This window comes from Pieris napi, chromosome Z (genome assembly GCF_905475465.1).
Source record: "Pieris napi chromosome Z, ilPieNapi1.2, whole genome shotgun sequence".
NCBI lineage: Eukaryota > Metazoa > Arthropoda > Insecta > Lepidoptera > Pieridae > Pieris > Pieris napi.
The window spans coordinates 5,526,237-5,547,434 of record NC_062259.1 but is presented as its reverse complement, the minus strand read 5'-3'; the positions used below and the strand labels follow the sequence as shown (position 1 = coordinate 5,547,434).

Sequence of the window (21,198 nt, the reverse complement as noted above, 5' to 3'; positions counted from 1 at the left end):
AGCGCAAAGTTTTTCGGTGTTTTGTTAGCTGACACCTACATTTTTAACCGCTTTTAAAATTCAATAAATATGTTAATAGGTGTTATCTAAGTGATTTTGAAAACATTAGTTTTACAAAAATTTTACTAATATATGATGGGGTAAGTATTCTTCACTATTTTTTTTCTTTTTCGATAAATAAAAGGCTATATCGAAGTGATTCCTGTGAAAAACTACACATAAGTTAATAACAACTATAATAATATATTAATTTTAATTGTACAAATTAAATTAATACAATTACTAATTTATATATTATAAACAATATTAACTTATTTTCAGCTCCAACTTGACAAACTTTCTGAAGAAAAAACTAATTGGCGAAGGAGAGCCCCAATGAATTAGATAAATACATATATATATTTAATTCCCATTAAATATTCACTAAGATACGTATTTCTATCTAGATGGTGTAATCCAAAATAAATAAATACTGTGTTTACTTTATTTTTAAATGCCTTTTATTTAAATATTCATATGAAAAATACCTATGTTTATTGAAACACACTGAACAGCAGATAAATACAATTCATGAAGACAAATAAGTAAATAATTAACCCTGAGGCGTCTGTCTGTGTGTATGAAAGATATAAATTCATAAATTCGCCGACACACAAACTAACACTGATTTTTGTACAGTTTTTACCTATAGTATTGATTCCTAATTGTGCAGGTATGCGACACTATTCCTTAAAATGTCATATATTATTTTAAACCAGCTTCCGTCCGCGTTGTTTTCATGTATTTTACCAAAATTTCTTGCGACCTCTTCAACGATAATTCCGTGTATTGAAATATAGCACACCTAGACCTTGTTTTAGAATCGTATACGTAAAAACAACAAGCATAGACGCCACCTGGTTCTTCATTACAATAAGGTCAATTTAGGATAAATAAGAATATTATATCATGGTATTTATAATTAAAATGTTCTATTGTTCTTCTCTGATATTTTGTTTTGTAATACGTAAATTATAGCCGTTTGAAATTATTCTAATAACAGTATTTGTTAGTTTTATGTTAGGATGACCCAATCAAGGATGCCTTCAGGCAATGTTCAATTGAGTATAAACATATATGCATTGGGGCTCTTGTTTGCCAACATGTGTATCAATTCTGGGAGTTTGTCAAGTCAAGTTTGAGCTTAAAGAATATATTATTATTTATATTGTATGAGTTAGTAAACTACATTTGTACAATTAAAAGAAATCTGTTGATATGGTTTATGAGTTACAAGTTGTTTTGCTGTGCATAGTTTCACGTCAAGAATTATTTCGATATAGGTATTTTTTTTTAAAACAAATTTGTGAATAATGCTTACTCTTATATTTATAACTCATAATATGTAATGAATTGTAAAACTGTAATTTTGAAACATACCATGATATATATAATTATAAAAATTTGACGGATACGTTTAAATTTTTTAGTGTTAACTATCATAACATCAGTAAAACTTTACGTTAGAAATTTATCATACGAATTATTTTTAACACTTATAAACAAACATAATTTACAATTATTTTTTTATTTAATGTATTATCATAAAATTATCTGTCGAGTTTCACACTGCAAGTTTCACAGTTAAATTTCAATCTTTCAGTCATTTCTATTTTCTCGCATAGAAACCACATAATTCCGTTCTCTTGTTTGGTCTTGCGATTCCTATACATTTCAGTTTATAGGAAGTAACCATGAGGTACGAAAAAACATGCGATAGAATTTACGGGAAGGGAATCGATACTCATCAGTATCTCAACTGGATCATTTTAACAATGTTCTTAGTCTTAGTCATTCTGTATTCATTCATTTGGAATATTATAAAGTTTTTTTTGAACACTGTTAATCTAGCTAAGGGTGTGACTTCCACTCTGAAGTCATGCGTTCTAATCTTATCTGCAATTAACGATTTACGGTGTTTTATATAAAATAAAAACAATCAACCCGAAAAAGAGTAAACAATTTCATTTTATGTTTGATTGCAACAATTACATACAATTTCTAACAATCTCAACTAGGTTTCAAATCGCTCAACTCTCAAGACTAGCATATCCAGATCTCATTTACACCTCCAACCTTTCTATTTATTAACTATTTCTAACCCCCACCCCAGTAAATTTTTAGCTTTATGCAACATTTATATTGAGATATCCCAAATATTCCCACAGCCAAAATTATAGTAGTAAATATAAAAACACGGCAAAATTACACAAGTACTTTATTTAGATTAAAATTTTACAACTTATACAAAGCTTGCACAGTTTTCATTAAAAACAATAAAAATATCAAGAAGGGCTCTTGCAGATGGCTTATGTGTGATTTTTAATTTATAAAATGTGGATTTCTAAAATTCTTTAGTATCTATTTTATACAACATCTGTCATGTAATTTCAATAATTTTTCCTTAGTCATGTTTCAACACAGCTTGAAACCAACAAAAAAATACCAAATCAAAAATAACCCTTTCCGCTATTTTCTTAGCTACACCTATTAATTCAATAATATATGTCAATTTGAATGGCCGCTATGAACGTAGGGTGTTCCGATCAATCAACCCATTACTTAAGACTCCTTATGTATGTTTTTTCTCATAGCAGCCATAGGTACAATTTAAGCTTGCATTATAAGCGCAGAATTAAAATCTGTCATAGGGTTGACAATACTACTTTTAATTTAGAAAAATAACAACAATATGCACTAACGCCCATCTTCGTTTGATGCAGATGCTTTCAGAAGTGGATCGATTAGTTTCTCCTGCTCGTCCACGACCTGCAAATGGGGAACACGATTTTAATATTCAACGTGACGTTACTGGTATATATTCAGAAAGGAGAGTTAGAGCAGACTATGTATGTATGTCAAAATTAACTTTTTCTTATCTACGGGAGTCACGCTTAGCGCTAACGACTCTCGTACATCATGGCCAGCTTGTAAATATATAATAATAATAAAAAAATATATAATAAAAAAATATTGCATTTAATAATTTATACAAACATTTTGTACTAAGGTTTGTCCACGCTTTACAGATATAAATTTAGATGATACGAAGTTCAGCGGGATGTCTAATATATAAAGTGATAATGAATATAATAAAGATCAATGAAGCCGATACAGATATCTAAGGCCACGACCGCGCTAATTGTATAATCGCCTGTATAATAAACTAGCTAAGACAAACCTTCCCAATCTGATCCGCGCGCGCAGTTAGTTCCCTCATCAGCTGTTGCTTACGGCTGTCTAGGTCCGGATCATTCCTGTCTTCGAGACTTTTGCATATTCTTTCATACTCTCTGTATAATTTCGCGTATATTGCCAAACTTTGCTTTGCCTCGTGACTCTCACTATGGCCCTTGGATGTTGCGTCATCTCTGTTCCTCGATAGACTGCTTAAACATGAGAATGTTTCTTTGAAAAAAAAATTAAATGAACGTTTTATTTCATTTACATAAATTAAATATTATCGCGTCTAATACCCTTGAGTAGGTTCAGACTCAATAAATGTATTCTCGTGGTCAATATGAATACAGTCTGTTTTCGACTGTCTACGATTTTGAAAAATCATAATGGAGTTAATATCCTTAGAAGCATATTAAGCTGAGAAAAAAATCTACTACTAAAACTTAATTACTATGTTACTGTGCTTAATGTTTTTTTATAATAACTGTTAAAAAAAATCAAAGGCTTTTAAAATAATTTTATTTATTTATTTGTATTATCCTCTAAAGAAGCTATAACTCTATTCGATAAGTCATGTATCCTACACTAATTATTCTATCCTTGTTGGTATTTTCATGGGTCATCTACCCTAACAGAGTCATCTATGCCCAAATTATTGGTTCTGCAAAGCTAATTTCTGCAAAATGTATAATTGTTAACAAAAATAAAATAAATGTCTCATATTAGTACTTAGTATTCAAAAGGAAGATTTTTTTTATATTAGGTCTTCAAATTAGGTTGTACCACACACAAGTTCTATGTAACAATTTGAACCTATATATTTTATCCAGTCACCAAATTTTATACGTCGTGGTACTGTGTATGCCATCTAATAATTTTAACATACAAGAACTTACTTATACATTGAAGTATAAATGTAGTTGGGTCGACTCATTGCACGCAGAAAACGTGGCACCATACCATCCCCTTCACTGTACATGTGCAGAAGACGGTTGTAGGGCATTACCATCCTTTTATATGAAGGTAGCCGGACCAAACGCCTCCCAACTCGAAGAGCATTCATCTCTTGATGATCCAATGATAGAACCTTTATTGAGAAAAAAACCCAATTACTTTTTCATAAAACCTTCAAGCGATAGAGGTTGGCTAAAAAATATTTATTCTTTTTTTAAATTTTCGTTGTTTTACAGGCGCATGTCACTGAAGTCAATAATACTATTCAATAAATTCTAATAATGCGATACATTCTCCTTGGATGGAATTTTGTTTTTTTTTAAATGAAACTTGTTTGCATCAGTCAGAACGTGTTCTCAAAAATTTATGTGGTAGTGTCTGTCCATAATATTATTCACAACCATTTGGGTATGAAAAAAGTGCCAGCTGGGTGCCCAGAATGCTGTCTGACGCGCAGTAACAAACGAGACTAAGAATTTCACAAAGCTTTAGGGTTTCACAAGATCTTAACCGATTTTTGGATCGATTCATAACTATGAACAAGACCGTCATCTTCTAGAAGTTGGGCTGTTTTTCTGGGATAGCCAAAGGGTGTCGATCATTAGATTGTATACTATAATGACGGAATTTTTTCAAGGATTGTTCTTAAAAGTTTAAGCAATTAAATCCTGTAGATGGCGGAGGTAGTCGATGTAATTTAAAGGCGATTTTATTCATATATGTAGTTATGTTTGTAGCACTGTTGTATATGAAAATTCTCTTTTAATTTATTAAAAATAAAAGTATAGCAAATATATAAAGAATAAAAGTATACTCACTGTGCTTCTCGGTGCAGTTGATGATATGTAGCCCAACCCTGTTATAAAAATAAGAAAATGCATTTCATTATCATAAACAAAGGTAATTAATTCCTGAAAAAATAACAAAGCTACTGACAGATATTTCCTATAGCCCAGAAAATTTAAAATAAACTCACCCATATGATGAGCCATAGTAAAAGGAATTCCTGAGACCGGCTGTTGAATTTTCATACCATTCAGGACCTTAAAGTATACTTTTAAGTATTACCAATATTTCTTATACCCTTTCTTATTTTAATTTGAGATTCGCTTTGTATGAGTTAGGTAGATTCAAACGTACCTACCTAACAAGCCAATGTCAGTGAATTGGTAAGATGGAAGTCGAAAGTAATACCTGCTGAATGTTAACACCAATGTTATGTGAGGGCGCCGTGCTCTTGCTGACAACAAACGGTATATTCGAGGTACAACGCTGCTCATAGTAGCACCGCATACCAGCTTGCTTCATCTGAGATGCAACCGTCGGCATCTCATAGTGGTGACCGCGGTAATTAACACGGCGATGGACAGGCTAAAAAAAGGTTCCATAATAGATTCAAAAAGAATTTGAAGGCGAAAAAAGGACGACCATTTTTACTTGTAACTGAAATAAAGAACTATTGCCATTAATGGCGAAACAAAATTTGACTAAAACTAAAACGAAACGAAACGAACGGACAAGTGAGATAAATTTAAGATATTTTTTGGTCTATCCTTATTTTAAAGGAAAACAATGTTATACGTCATTTTGTATTAATTGCTCAAGATACATATTGCCTTTTAATATAACCTTTTTCTTTTTTGGAATATTTTCAGTTTTCCCATCTTCAGTTCTGTTATCTTCAGATTGCTGCTCGGGCAGATTTCGCTAAATAATACAAAAAATTAGATCATTTTTCATACAAAAAAAATATTGATTATTGTTGAAATTATTTTTAAACTTACTCGGTCTGGAGATTTACTCCCAACTTCATCATTACCGTCTCCACGAGCTGTAAATAATTTTTAATTCATATTTTAATTAATAATAATTAAAATTCTAATTTTGATTTCAACATTATAATATCATCTACATAAGCATATTGTCTGTTTTACGAGTAACCTCTCTTTTTCTCATAGTCAGGTACAACAGTCTTTTGAAACGGATGTCGTTGCCACGACTCCGGCGAGGTGCTTCCACGGCTCTTGTTAAAGAGTTCCACAACAGGTCTCTCCTCTTCTTGACTCACCCCTGAAAATTTTATATTTTACATTAAAACTGATATTTGATAAAAACTTATTATTTGAGCTACACTTTCATTTAATTAATTTAATTATTAGAAAATCCCCTATAAATAATAATAACGAATTTATATATGAACAATATGACCTGTGCTTTGCTGAATTGGCACTTGTCGGCGATTTCGCGCTGATACTGTGGCGTCCGGACCGTATGCCCACTGATTTTCTAAAAATACGAAATTAAAGTCTTCGTTTAAGGACTTCGAACTAACTAATTTAAAGACCACCAACGAGTTTCAACACGAACTCACTTCACCTTACGTCGCGCAATTGGTCGAAAAAGTTTAAACGGCAATAGATATTCTAGAGATTTTCAAGACACGGGGCTAGGGGAATGTAAGTTGAATAAAAATGTATTCAATAATCACACACATTCATTAATCGACTCTAAAATATTAATAATAAAGAGTAGAGTATCTAGGATTTCCTTAATAAATAGCACTAACAAATCACTTATTTTGATAAGTATAATTTCATTTGAACTTCATTTCGATGTTGTTTGTTCCGAAGTTCTGATATCAAACCGCAGTCGTCAAAAATATGTAATTTTACGAAATCGGTATTAGAATTATGGAATCTTCTGATATATGGTCATTTGTTAAATAAAATTCTTATAATATTCTAATATAAACTTTGAAATGAAGGAATTTAAACTTGTTTATATCTTACGATTAATATCTTTAACGGGTTCTTTAGTACGTCGACGAGCACCATACACCTTTTTTGTTTCGCCTTTTTTCTTCTTGACCGTTATGTTCCTAGAAAAAAATAATAATTCAAAAGTGTTTCTTGGTCTAAAGTGACAACTAATCAAATCATACAAAACAATTAACCTATTATAAATAGCGTCCTATCTTACGTGACCTACGTATAACCTCCTTGCGTGCCAGGCACTCCACGAATTGACATTTTCAGACAATATTTTATTCCTTCTCATACAATATTTTAACAATCTTGTTTTATTTTATTATTTTTAATATTGTGTATGCTATTGTAGTCGCACATTTTGTTTTGTAACGAAATACTGTTCTTTATTACAGGTAATGTATGTATGGGACCTGCCTTGCGATTCTGTAACTTACTTTTCGAACTCCGCAGTGGCGGTCGCGCTCAAATCAGTCGTGAAGTAAACAATAAACTACAAGCTCCCTTCTTATCCCTCCTCCTTAGAAAAGTGAGTTACAGAATCGCAAGGCTGTATCTCAGCATGGACCAATAGGAAGAAACATTCCAGTTAAATTAATCATTTCTAATTAAGCAAATAGATAATCATTTTCCTCACAGTGTTTTCCTTTACCGTATGAGCAAATGAAAATTGTGCGTATAGAAAAATACATTTGTACGTGCAGGATTTGTACGCAGGCCTAATTATAAATAAATAAATATACCACTTAGGATTCACAATGGTTACCCGGGAAAATGATCGTAGTAGTGCTGACTGTCATTATGGTCAGAGTTATCTTGGATCACTTCATCATCACCGCAGGCCACCTCTTGAGCCTCACATTTGCCGGTTGATGAATCAATCTCATACATAGCTACGAAAGATATCATAATATAATTTCTCTGAGTTTTATTACTATTTTTTTTATTGATTTTTTGAACTATATACTATCGGATAGGGCTTGTTGTCGGTAAATAGTTAAAGCGACTTCAGTCTATATATAAAAGCGATAGGTATGTTTCAATTTATTTATTTTAAAAATGGTATCACTAGAAATTAAACTTATGAAATAAGCGATATAAACTCATTAGGAATTTTGGTTAGTGACATAAAAAAGATGGTATGCACAATATATTTAACAATCTCACCATCTCCTTCAGGATGACCTCGGGACATCGGTCTTGATTTCGGAGATTTTCCCGCTGAACTTACTTGAGGTCGCTGCGTTAAAGGGAGTTAAAGAAAAATAAAAGAAGCTTATTAAAAATAGACTAACAAGCTGCGCACTCATCATGACAAAAAATACCTACATTCAAAAAATTCATAGTCAAATTTTTAAACTACAGATTTTCTTTAGTCGTAGAGTTTCGTACATAAAGCTTACTTCAGATGTAATCAATACGCATTTGAAAATACACAAGTTGAAAAATATACTCATTATTTAATTAAAAAACCTTTGTGCTACACTTGTTATAATTGAATATATAATCTGCTATAAAAAAACATGATTTAAATTTGGGGCCGTAATTAATGATAAGGAATCGACTAATTGGGCTCGAGAAGGCTTATGATTGATATAAGTAGTAAAATTATTATGTGTCGGAAAAAAGGATGGCGCCATTACTAGGTTAACACGACAGGGGTGTAATACCAAGTACCAGCTCATCTCTAAGGTGTTTTCAAGTTAAACCATCGTATTGTATTATATATTACTAGCGGACCCGACAGACGTTGTCCTGTCTTAACTATGAATATTGATTTCAAATTGGTATAATTAATTAGAAAATATTTCAGAAACAAAATGTTTATTATTCTATGCTTTATGTTATACAACATTTTTGTTTGATTTTCTGGCTCGCATATTATTATACTATCAATATAATAACTCCGATCGAAGCATTTATTTTAAACGATATTCATTTTTCTTACATCCTCTTTGACGATATTTGCAGCACGCATTCTGTCAATGGTATGCCAAACGCCATAAGGTTACATCAAAAAGTTCGAATTGTATGGTGGTTAAGTATTCTTAAATTTTCTAATTTTCCGCGCACATTTTTTCTTTTTTTTCTTTTATAAGAACCTTCTCCTGACAATTACAAACACAACAAAAAAAAATCAGACAAATCGGTCCAGCCGTTTTTATGTTATGTCGTAACAACGGAAAACGGGTTTCATTTTTATATATATAGATATGGCAGGTACAGTCATATTACCTGTGGTTGACGAAACATCTGGTTGTAACCCCGCACCTGTCCAACCATTTCGTGCTGTTCGACCATAGCTGGATCTAAATAGCCACGGGTAGGATTAGCCGGCAATTCCAGTCTTCTCAACCTAGCAGCCTGCGGGGACACCTCTGTAACCATCAAAACTAGTATATTGTTAATTGCGTATACACTGCCTCACATAAAGTATGTTAATATATATTATAAAAGTATTAAAGGTTCTCAATGATATCAATGATTATACTTTGTCGAAGTAGCTTATTAACCTATATGCCTTTAAAAATATACCAATCTTTTTCCCGACTTTAAGTACTTAGAGGTCCATGAAGTTTACACAGATTAATAATTATCTGATTGAGGTCATATTTGTTTGCAAGGGAGAGATGAACAGCGCTCTAGGGGTGTGAAAACTCAACGCTCGATTTCCAATAGAATTCGTATAGTAACATACGATATTTACATATCTTAGTTTAAAATAAATATATTTATAACTTAGTTTCAAAATAAATATTAACAGTTATGGAAATTATAGATGAAAATGATGTAAATACTTTTTTTTATTTTTTTATTTAGAAAAAGCTTGCCAACGCTTGGAACACTGAGACATTGGTAAAAACAAACACAAAATACAATTTTTAATGTGACAAGCACTTATAGGCAAACATGACATACATATAGAGATCATATAGAGATTATTAAACAAAACAAACATTACAAAACAAAAAAAAAAACAAAACAATTACTTATCAAAGAAAAAATTCTAATTACAAAGAACTAAACAAAAATCCATTTTATACTGTGAGGTGAGCAACTATGTATATCTTCTATGACCTAGATCGTTTATAAGAATGCTTAATCTGGACATCGGTGAGCTTTGACCAAAGCGCGTCCTACGGAAAGGGGGGACAAATGGAACAATGGGATGCCTGGGGTATCGAGAGGGTACACAAAAATTAAATTTAGATAGGAGGTTCGGGCAATACTTGAATAAAGAGTGCTGTGATTATAAATAATAATTTATCCTTACTTTTTTTTGGCTGAGTCCGAACACTTATAAAGGGAATATGTTCGCCGGCGACTGTCTGGTCGCTAACGCGTGTCATGCTAAATGAGAAAGAAAAAGGTTAATACGTAACGTTTCCGGAAAATAATTCGACAGAGTCGTAGATAAACAAAAGCTTTTTTTGATAAAACTCTTGCCAAGTTACGAGCTGAGACGTTTCAAGGGAAATATTTACAACAAGGAAATGGCCAAATTACATTTTTCCATATGTGGTTATATCGATAAAAGGATAAGTTGACAAGCAGTTAAAGTCAGGCTGCAGCATGACAGCCTTGCTATATATGTCGACTTGATAATCTCCTTGTTTGACTGTTTTTAAGAAAATATTCGTTCTCCTCCTCGGCTTATTATTTAAATAATATATATTTTATTAAATGAATACCTCCGTTTTTTAAGTTTTCGCCTTCTTTTAAGACCTTTGACGGTATCAATTTTTTCTTTTAAATCATCGCACCTCGCTTCGGCTAATGTGAATTGATCGTCTACCTCCGGTATCGATGCTATTGAAATATAAGGAGTTATTAGAAAACTACACCGCGTCAGTGGCTTAATAACCAAGCGATTGGTATTTTTAATGCGTTCAAGCTGAAATAAAGCAATTTGAAGGCACAGAACGCAGATAAACCTTCTTGCAGAAAAATTATCATTGACATTAGGTAATATAAATTGCTCATTTGATTCGTAACAGTTACTTTGAATGGATCCAGTCTGAGATCAAAGAAGCAGTTGAAGTTCCGACCATCAAAGATGAGAAATTAATAGTAGTCGAAGGAAAAGTTTTGCGGAAGATTCTATTCTTGCCCGACAAAGAGGGAGGGTGGAAGCTAGACTTTGGATACCTATCGAGACCTGATAGGCAAAACCAACATAATTGGTGAACCAAAAAATCAAAGACTCCGTTGGACCGGTCATCTTGAGAGATTCAAGCTCCATGTGCCCGATTGGCAAGCGTATATGGCAACGCGTGCGATCGGCAAGGGTGGCGTTCTCTAGTTTCTGGAGGGCAAGGCTCACTTTGAGTCGCTGTGTGTGTAATCATTACAGGCAAATACCAAAGCTGATTACTCCAGAATTATATAAACCAAAGCGTTGAATATAACGTATAAACTAGTTGGTCGTGAGCCGATATAATGACTTATTCAGTCAGGGTCAATGAAAATATAAAAATAATTGTAGTAGAGCGTGTAAATTTATTTAAAAATTATTCATTAATAACTATGAAGAGTATTTCAGCTCAAAATATTATATCTTAGTATTTTGTATTCCTATTTTCCGTCATTGTTTTTTAATTGACTAAGGGCTGATGGTGGCTCACCCCTTATATCCAATTTTCGTTCGGAACGTGTCCCTTCAATATTTCCTCCTGCAAGACTACTAGAACTTCTATGACGCTTATCTAGAAAAATATAATATAGAAAAACATTGAGTTCGGAATATCAGGGTACGGGAATAAAAAAATATCCGTTACATTTTACATTCTGACAATTCCATTATTTTTACCTTTTGTTATTTTTAATCCGTCGCCCATGTTAACTTGAAATTTTCATCACACAACTTGACCGCTTTCTTAACAATTTGAAAAGAAAGTGCCTTTTAATAGTAAAATATAAAAATTATGTTGATTAAAAAGCACTAAAAAACCATCCCGTCAATTATGTCAAAAAAACAACAATTTGATTTTTTTATTGACAAATGAGGGCAACCTCATTTTTTTTATTTTAGGTACTGGCTGGTACGTGTTAAATATAAACGCTCGCTTTCGTTAAATCAATCGCCAACGCCAAGATGTCGCGTCTTAAAGGGGGATAAACACGGATCGATTTTTGCCGTGCGGCTAGTCGCTTCACAAATCGCCTCATCAAGACGCATCGCTTGCCTATTTACACGGGTGACTAAAATTGCATGTGGCTCGATCATTTTCTTATACAGAGCTCGTCGACGCGACGGAGACGTTTGTAGCAATACTGTACCGCAACAATAACAAAACGGGTGCGATGAAGATCGTGCTATGTATTGTTTTGCTGACTATTCACCTTCGCCCATGCAACCACGATTCAGTCAGCGGTTACTACAGTACCAAGGTGAATTTTATTCATTATTATCCCCTGCTATTTTTGCGTTGATTTTTTTTTCTTAAGTATTTCTATTATGATTTATGCAATCTTATTTTTCCAAAAAATAAACCTGTAGATAGCTAAACAACCACGCATCACGTCATAACATCCTAGTCTGTGACTCGGGACATGACACGACTCTAAAAAGTGACAGACTTTGCTGTCAAGTGTCTGAGTATGAATAAAAGTATAAAACTAAAACAACGGTCAACGCAAACGACTAGTTTTTAAATTGAAATTCATACAAATATTTATGTTTTCGTGTTTAATTTAAATAAGCTGTAAATAACTAAGATTTAATAATATAAGGCTTATTATCAACAAGAAATTATAACTAGTTCTGAAACTATACTTAATTTATATAATGGAAAACAAACCTAAGTTGGAACCATTAAGATTGGCAGAGTCATAGAGGAAGATACTTTAATTATAATAAATAATGAAAGACTACATAGTTAAGTTAACCTAGAACTTTATATCATATTGGTAAAGTTGATGCTATAAATGTGTATATGGGTATAAAAAGAAAATTTAAATTGTTTAAACACACCAAAGATAGATAAGACACAAAATAATGAAACTGACACTCCACTTAAGAGTGAAGAAGAACCTGCAATTCCAATTAAATAGCAATCTATTATAATGACAGTGAGTCGTAATGCTATTCAGACACACAAACATCTAATAGACTGAAATTACTTAGATAATTATGCATTGTACAATGTACAGTCAAATTTTTAGAAGACTTCAGTATAAATACCACAATACAGTAAAGGTCAAAATTAATTCTATCTATAAAACAATTATCTCCATTTATGCAGTCTCAGGCAATCATTTTATTTTATATTATCTCCTCTATTTCAAATAAAATTAAGCTTTGTAATGATAGTGACAATTTGTGGACTGTCTCACTGTTTTTGTTGCTGTCGACTTGTGGGTAAGATTTAACTCGAAACTTAGCAAAAACTATGACTCCTGTATCCAAATCAAATACCTAAGTTTCTTACGTATTCGTTTAATTCAGCGCAAAGTTTCGAACTTTTACCCTTCGTGACAAACAAGCATATTTAGGAGACAGTGTTACTAATAAAATTTACAAGATTGTTACTTAAGTACGTTGTTTTAAACGATATTTTCCAATGCTATATATTCTTTCTTACCGGAATTAAAAGAATCGTGCTGGACGACTGGACTGCCGGGAGAGGTCGTTATTTTTAGCTTTTGTATTGTTATCCTTATCCGAATGCTTCAACTTCGATCCGGCGACTGAAACATTATCATTGATCTTAAAATAAACAGGATCACTTGTTTTGGAACGATTTGAAACACGTTTAGAATAAAATTCAAGTCGAAACTAGCGAACTCTGTATCAAAATAATCTTAAATAATGAAGACATTGTAATACAGAGTTAATTATGAGATTCTTGCTCATAGTGAATATGGTTCATTGGAATTACACAAAAAGTAATATTGAACACTTGTTGGCCTGACTACTGTTATCCTTCTCCTTCCTCTAAGTCGAATTGGTTCGGAAATACTTCAGTGCGCAGCTGGTTCCACATAAAGGTGGTGCGCGGCAAAAACTGCATTAGAAAACGGTCAGTTGTGGAACGACGGACTTGGAGGTGATACGGATGGTATTTTATATTTTGCCTTGAGATCCGTTAATGAAACTTAGTCTGAATAATATATGTTACTTAAGCATAATATATGTAGCTTGAAAGTTGAAAATATGACATCCTTTCTTACAAAGTCCATTGAACAGAGTAATGCAAGATTATAGCAATAAAGAAAACTTTGCCAAAATACACCACATACCTGATCGTCCTTTGAGAAGTCAAACTTCTGTGGCGTGTCTTCACTGGCGGAATCAGAATCAAAGTTATGTCTCGCCGTACTGGTGGGTTGAACTTGGACATCTCGTCTTCAGAAGGGCTATCAATTTCGTTGGCATCCACTTCTACAGTCTCGTCATACATTGGAAAATCATCGGAACGAACTTCTGTTAGTAACATAATCTAGCAGTGTTTATTATTGGTTTCCATGGCAACCGGTTGGCACAGGAGCGGGTTACTTCGGAAGTATGAATGGCTCCCGGTACTAATAATTGTCTGGTACACGTTGGTACCAAATTTGCTAGTTCATATGTGATTAATGGGAATAATGGAAACATAATTCACATGTGTTATGCTTACCTAATCAAAGTTAAAAATGTCTTATTTAAAAATCTAATATTTCAAGTCGTAAACAGATTTAACGCTTGCATAATATTGGTAATAAAATTGGTCAAGAAATTACGAAAAGTTTATCTGAGAGATTGTTATCAAGTTAAGAATATTTAATTGATAAGTTTTTATAAATATATCTTGTACTATTTATTACTATTTATTTTATTAAAATTCAAAGGTACAAGACATTGTTATACAGGAAAGATGGCTACAAGAGTTAATGGATTATTTTTGAGTGTTTTAGAAAGTGTGTGAAAATATCTAGTGATACGAAACTTAAAAAATATGCAACTCATCTATCTTTATACTTTCTTATTGCAAAAATGTATTGGTCATATGAACAATTCATACTTGAACTGTCTAGGACCGCGGTGAATGCAATTAATACATATAATTATTAATTAATGATGCATGTAAAAGAAAAGTAGGCTAACAAAAATACTCCAGTGAACTAAATCTTAAGCTTAAGTACTAACTGCAGTCACAAATTATTTCTATATACATATGTATGTTCAGCATTGTGCAGTGTTGGCCTAGCGGCTTCAGCGTGTGAGGTCGAGGTCGTCCCTGAGGCCGTATGTTCGATTCCCTGCTGTGCACCAATGGACTTTCTTTCTATGTGCGCATTTAACATTCGCTCGAACGGTGAAGGAAAACATTGTGAGAAAACCGGCTTGCCTTAGACACAAAAAGTCGACGGCGTATGTCAGGCACAGGAGGCTGATCACCTACTTACCTAAAAGACAAATGATCACGAAACAGATTCAGACACCTGAGGCCCTGACCTACAATGGTTGTAGCGCCACTGATTTATTTTTTATTGAATTTAACTTTTTTAGACAATTGTCTAAATATTCTATGGAATGCTTTCTTTGTTCGATCGCATTTCAAAATTGTAAGTCATAAACAAACGAGCGTTTCCTACTTTTACGAGATGGGGTAAAAATCAAACCAACCGTTACCGAGGTCAATGACTTTAATAACTAAAATATCTAATTAAACCAAAATATTTTACAAAAATAGTTCGCTTCTAACAAACCGTAAACAATATTTTTGTATAGGCGAATTCATTTTGAAACTTTACATTATTAGCACATAAAAAATTATTAGTATCTTTAGGTCATACAAAAATATTTATTTTTAAAAAACCAAAAACATATTTATCAGCCTTTACATACCGACTTGACATCGAGTTATATTTATTATACAATTAATGTTAATTTATATAACGCTTAGAATTTGTTATACCTAATTAACATAAGAAATAGGGAAGTAGTTAATAGAATTTCTCTACAATAAAGAGATGAGATCAAGAGAAATTTCAAATATAGCATACCATTCACGCATAGTAAGCAAATAGTAAATAGTAAGCAAATAGTAGTAGCAAAATAATTAGGTCGAAAATACTAATTTTAATTTAACAAACAAAAATTATTATTTTTTTAACGTTAAATAAAGTAAATAAACATTAGACACACTTAATTATGGCCAGCATAACTACTTGTCGTTTAAAAACAAGATTTGAGATAAAACACAATACTATACACTTATGACACTAGTATATAATAGTCCTAATTTTAGATTGTCATATTTCATAAAACACTACAAAAGTTCGCGTATAGTTTCTCTCAAAACATGAGCCAGTCCACCAATTACGCGACATCATTCTTAATGCAACTTATCATATTGTGATAAGTACACAAGCAACGAAGTCTAGATCACCAAGAGTTATAGCTATTTAGACTGTCTAATTATAGATCAACCGACTTTATTTATTAGCTCGTCGCAAATAATGGTCAACTGTTTGTTCGCTTTAGTTTTCTGCGCAAGCGTATCCTCGAGGGATGATATTTGTAAATCCTTCCTTTTCATTATTGCCTGTAGCTTCAAAACCTCGGCTTCGTGACCTTTTTTCAACTTTTCAAATTCTTGATTTGCGTGGTTTAGCTTTCCGGTAGCGTGTTGCTTCAACAGTACATAGTTGTTCTGAATCTTCACTTGATTATCTTCAAACTCTTGAAGTGATTTTTTCAGACAGTCTTCATTCGCTTTTAGGCTTAAAATAATTTTTTTACTCTTTTCATATTTGCTGTGCAAGTCGTTAAATGATATTTCCAAAATTGATAAATGCACAGTTAGTTCGTTACGGTCTTTAATAAGTAGCATTTGTTCTTCAGCATGCTGCTTCTTAGACTGTTCGAGTTCAGCAACTAAACTTGTAATTGTCCTTTCATATTGTTCAACAGCAGTCGCCATATTTTTGTTTTGTTTAGTTTTTTCTGATAGTTGATTGGTTAAATCTTTTATTTTTCTTAGTCTTTCTTCACTTTCGTATTCTAAAGTTTTCACTTGAGATTCCAACGCGCCGAGCCTGTTAGTTAGTTCTTTACGATCATTTCTTGACACCTTAAGCTCCGTATAAGTTTCATGATGTACAGAAGCTTGTGTATTGTGTACTTGATTATTATCATTATTTGCCTCTATTCCAGTAGTTATTGCATTATCATTCATAACAATATTATCTTTTTCTGAATCTTTTGCAATTACACCTTCAATATTCTTTCTGTTTGCATCATTTTGAATTTCAATTTTGTTCAACATCTTACCTGTACTTTGAACTGTTTCAATTGGTTGGGTTTCATTTAATTTAATGTTATTATTTTCTTTTACACATGAGACTGCTTCATTTAAAGTGGAGTTCGTTATCTTTTTACAGACAACATTTACCTTTTTTGGTAAGGCTTGCGATTTTCTCTTCTTCAGCAATAACTTTTGTCTACTGTTCGGTTTATTGATGGTTTCAATTGGCGTAAAAGTATCGGTAGCTGAATTCGTTTGCAGAGGTGAAGATCTCATCTTAGTTTTGAAATTGTACCCCTTTGATTCCATTTTAGGAGTTGTAAGTGGTGATTCAAGTAGTTTAGATTTTGTTTCAAAAGGATTGTCGAGAACTACAGTACATGTACTTTGGCTGTTGTTAATATTTTCTACTTCTAAATCAAATAAAATTAGATCAAGATGATCTAATTTCTGAGTTTTGCAGAGAGGTTCTTGTGTGTCTGTATAATTTATGTCAAAGACCTCTTCTTTTATTATATCACATTCATTTTTAATAGTTGAATTGGAATCTAAAGCTTCCATAACATTTATTTCTACATTAAAGTCATTTTTCAAATCCGTTATCCAATTTTCTTCCGTGAGGTTATTATCTCCTGTTACTGTTGAATTTGGTAAGCTTAGTTTATTGAGCATTATGTTTTCATTGTTATCTAAATTTACAGTACTGTCAAAAGTTTTATTTTCAACTTGTGTATCACATTTTTCATTATGTGCAGAAGATTCATATTCCTTTTTTGATAAAGCGGCCTGTTCAGCTTCCGTACGACTAGCATTATCAATAAAATCTTCTTGGGGTGTATGATCATTCATAAAGTGAGTGCTACTAACTTTTTTCGAAGAGCCTTCAAAAGCCAATATTTGGTTTTCATTTAGTATATCAGGTTGCAGACAAACTCTTTCATCATTAAAAATATTATATGTAGAAATTATATTTTTAGTCTCATAGAATGGCTCTGATAGAGAAACAGGATGTTTTTGGAAAGAGTTGTGAGCCTGATATTTTAAATCACTATTTTTTATTTTACTATATTTATTTTTAATATTTTTCAGGGATTTATTATTATTGACACATAAAATTAAAGGTTCTACTATATTGCCTTTGCTTACATCTTTCTCTATATTTTGGTTGTCAAATGTATTATTACAAATTTCTGTTCTGTCAGTAGCCTGAATTAACTGAAGAATGTCTATGTTTTTAAGGTCAATTTTGTTAATAATATTATCCTTTACATCACCAATATCAGTATGTAAATTTTCAATTATTTGTTCTTGAAATATTGTATGATTATCATGCAACATACCTGACTCAATAGCAGCTGTGCTAACCCGAATACTACATTGATCTTCCAATTCACTTATACAATCAACATCACTTTTGTTAACCATTTCACTTTCTTTCGAAGTACAATTTCTTTTTGAATTTTTCATAGGTGTTGAAGCTAAGCCTGTTCCGGTTTGAGGTTTGGAGTCAACAGTTTGTAAATTCAAAACAGCTTCCTGAGAGTCTTTATTTTCATCATCCCTATCTTGTACAGGTGAATTCCACCTGTTCAAGATAGGGGTGATAAGGGTTTGGGATGATCTAAACATGGTGCGGACTTTCTTAGACCCTCTCATGATAGGTGAACCGCCATCTTTTGGAATTTCTTTTGTTGGAGTTGTGGCTTCTGGGGTATGACTCAAAGATGAAGATGGTAATGATAAGCTTTCCATATCGGCTCCATCAATATTCAGATTTATATTACTATTAGCATCAAATGACCTTTTGTCAATGGTATTTTTATTTAAGTCTGTACACTGACTGGTTGGTATTGATTGTAATGGCAAAGACTTTGGTGATTTTAATAAACCATTGCAATTGGCTAAAGTAGAGTTCAATGATTGCGTAAGGTTGGAGTTACTATTTACAATGTGGTGGTCTTCAACATCTGAAATATTCTTATCAATGTTAGCAGTAAAACTTTTTGACATTGATGAAGTTCTTTGAGTAAAAGAGCATATATGTTTCACCTCTGACACATCCAAATTCTCATGCACCTTTTCAAAACACGGCGACCTTGGCAAAGCATTATTAATGTGGAATGTATTCTCCTTGTTATCAAAGTCACTTTCAATACCGTCCAAGTCCATAGGCTCTACGTGAGCCATTGTTCATTAACTCAATTTATTATTTTAATTAAATAGTCTATGCACTTTGGTAATGTGACTGTAACATTAAGTTATATCTTGTTAAAACGAAGACATGTACGAAGTTTGTCAAAAATTAAAACAAAAATACACGAACACGTAATTCACTCTGAATAATCGATTTTTAGCTCTTTTATAGTTTTATACACGAAGTCACTCGATGATCATATTATATATAACATAAGCGCCCGAGGGAATTTTGCCAAAACGCATAGCCGTTACGATCTTATAACCGCACGTTTATAATTTTTCAAACAGCAACGGGCAGTCAGTGATTAATCTTTGTCAATGTCAATGTCTATCTCTGATCTCACGTCTAATGTTTATAACAGATTACATTATTAAGCTAACAACTAGATCTATTACATTTTTTTTATTAACTTATGTAAATCTAAGATGTTAATTGTTAAAATAAAGTATACTTTAAAAATATATTTTTTTAAAATAATATATGTATATTTAAATTTTTAACTATTCAACATTAAAAATCTTTAGACACCAACATTACTTGGACTCTGCAGCTGCTCTAAATAAATGGTCAACATAGTAATGTAAACAAAATATAAATTAGTTTACAAAACTAAAAAGTATTATTATAAAGATAGTCTGTGGTAAATACAAAAAAAATGTGAAGTGTGCTTTTTAATGACTTTTCGAGAAAAAAGTCAATTTTCAATCAATTTTGTAGTGAAGTTAGAAGTGCAGCCGGAAAAAAAGCGCGGGAAACTTCGTTCATGGTAGACGTATTTTTCACGGTGTTGAATATTTAATTTAATTTTACTAGTTAAAACGCAGAGGATAAGCTGGTAGTTTTAATTTTTGTATTATATGTAATCTTTATATCATATTTGTGTATAGTGTCATCGTGTAGTCGGTAAGTTTTTGTAATTTCTGTAAATATTGTATGAACAAGCCCCCCGATCTAGGTCGGGGGGATGATGGCCTTGTTGGCTTGAATCTCCCTGTGGGATCAAATGTATCTGTTGGTTCACAAGATGAATTTGACAAAATGGATACCGATTGTTCGGTATCATCTCAAACAGGTGAAGGAAGTCGTAAACGAACACGTTATTTGCGCCTTTGTCGGCAATGTACGAAAATTAAGAAAAAGAAAGGTAGTGGCTCTAGCGGTGATTACTGTCAGTGCGAAAGCTTATGCAATGTAGAAGATGAGTCAATTTTAATTAAAAAGGTTACTTCAAAACCTATATCTCAATCCACGTCATCTCCACACTTGCAAAATAATAATAATTCACATAGCACATCCTCTCGACCATCAACATCTTACACGGAAAATTCAAATATCTCTCAAGACTCTAACGCGGGAAATTTAAACAACACCACAACTTCAGTAACCAATACGGACCCCCGTTCGATTGGCCGTGCTGAATATGTTTCTACCGATGTTTCCCCTTATTTTATACATGTTCAACGTATTCAAAGTTCACCTGACGATGGGACTATTCTCCATCCAATAACATTTGGCAATTTTTTAAAGCAGAACAAATTTAATAATATTATTCCCGGAAGTGTAAAGCGTATAGGAAGAAACAGGTGCGTAGTTGGCTTTTCCGATTATAAAGACGCCAATAATTTTCTTAACTGCAATCTTTTGGAAACGAAAAAGTTAAAAGCCTTCATTCCCACTTTCAGCGTAACAAGAATGGGTCTAGTTCGCGGGGTCCCTGTAGATTGGAGTGTAGAGGAAGTTCAACAAAATGTATCCGTACCTATAGGCTGCGGCAAAATACTTAAAATAAGACGTTTGAATCGCAAGGTAAAAATTAATGACTCGGTTTCTT

At 32.5% G+C, this 21,198-nt stretch overlaps 2 protein-coding genes across 10 annotated transcripts; both read right to left on the bottom strand.

Annotated features, from left to right (window-relative positions):
• Positions 1-2,240: 2,240 nt before the first annotated feature.
• Positions 2,241-14,754, bottom strand: LOC125062238. Of its 9 annotated transcripts, XM_047668020.1 has the most exons (19): positions 14,181-14,751; positions 13,523-13,628; positions 11,564-11,644; positions 10,631-10,748; positions 10,213-10,289; positions 9,174-9,331; positions 8,106-8,178; positions 7,705-7,831; positions 6,963-7,051; positions 6,382-6,459; positions 6,115-6,243; positions 5,958-6,004; positions 5,803-5,880; positions 5,368-5,544; positions 5,150-5,216; positions 4,992-5,029; positions 4,116-4,306; positions 3,221-3,428; positions 2,241-2,808 (listed from the first exon to the last, which is right to left on the bottom strand). In XM_047668020.1, the coding sequence occupies exons 5-19, from the start codon at positions 10,286-10,288 to the stop codon at positions 2,737-2,739; spliced, it is 1,608 nt and encodes a 535-aa protein (XP_047523976.1). In that variant the 5' UTR covers position 10,289; positions 10,631-10,748; positions 11,564-11,644; positions 13,523-13,628; positions 14,181-14,751; the 3' UTR covers positions 2,241-2,736. The 9 variants fall into 9 exon arrangements, with proteins under 9 accessions (XP_047523976.1, XP_047523974.1, XP_047523970.1 ...); XM_047668018.1 differs by lacking the exon at positions 11,564-11,644; XM_047668014.1 differs by lacking the exons at positions 13,523-13,628; positions 14,181-14,751 and adding an exon at positions 11,749-12,526.
• Positions 14,755-16,348: 1,594 nt separating this feature from the next.
• LOC125062569 (putative leucine-rich repeat-containing protein DDB_G0290503) lies at positions 16,349-19,357 on the bottom strand. The gene is made up of 2 exons (XM_047668573.1): positions 18,511-19,357; positions 16,349-18,051 (listed from the first exon to the last, which is right to left on the bottom strand). Exons 1-2 carry the CDS (start codon positions 19,355-19,357, stop codon positions 16,349-16,351), a joined length of 2,550 nt encoding a protein of 849 aa, XP_047524529.1.
• Between the last annotated feature and the right edge of the window lie 1,841 nt (positions 19,358-21,198).

Bases quoted from the DNA above. Each gene is read 5' to 3' on its own strand.
- LOC125062238 (XM_047668014.1), bottom strand. From the start codon at position 11,776: ATGGGCGACGGATTAAAAATAACAAAAG. The intron at 7,832-8,105 runs GTGAGATTGTTA...TATCTTTCGTAG, and splicing joins AGGTCATCCTGAAGGAGATG to CTATGTATGAGATTGATTCA. The intron at 5,030-5,149 runs GTGAGTTTATTT...TTTTTATAACAG, and splicing joins TACTATGGCTCATCATATGG to GGTTGGGCTACATATCATCA.
- LOC125062569 (XM_047668573.1), bottom strand. From the start codon at position 19,357: ATGGCTCACGTAGAGCCTATGGACTTGGACGGTATTGAAAGTGACTTT. The intron at 18,052-18,510 runs GTATGTTGCATG...TGGCTTTTGAAG, and splicing joins CACAGCTGCTATTGAGTCAG to GCTCTTCGAAAAAAGTTAGT.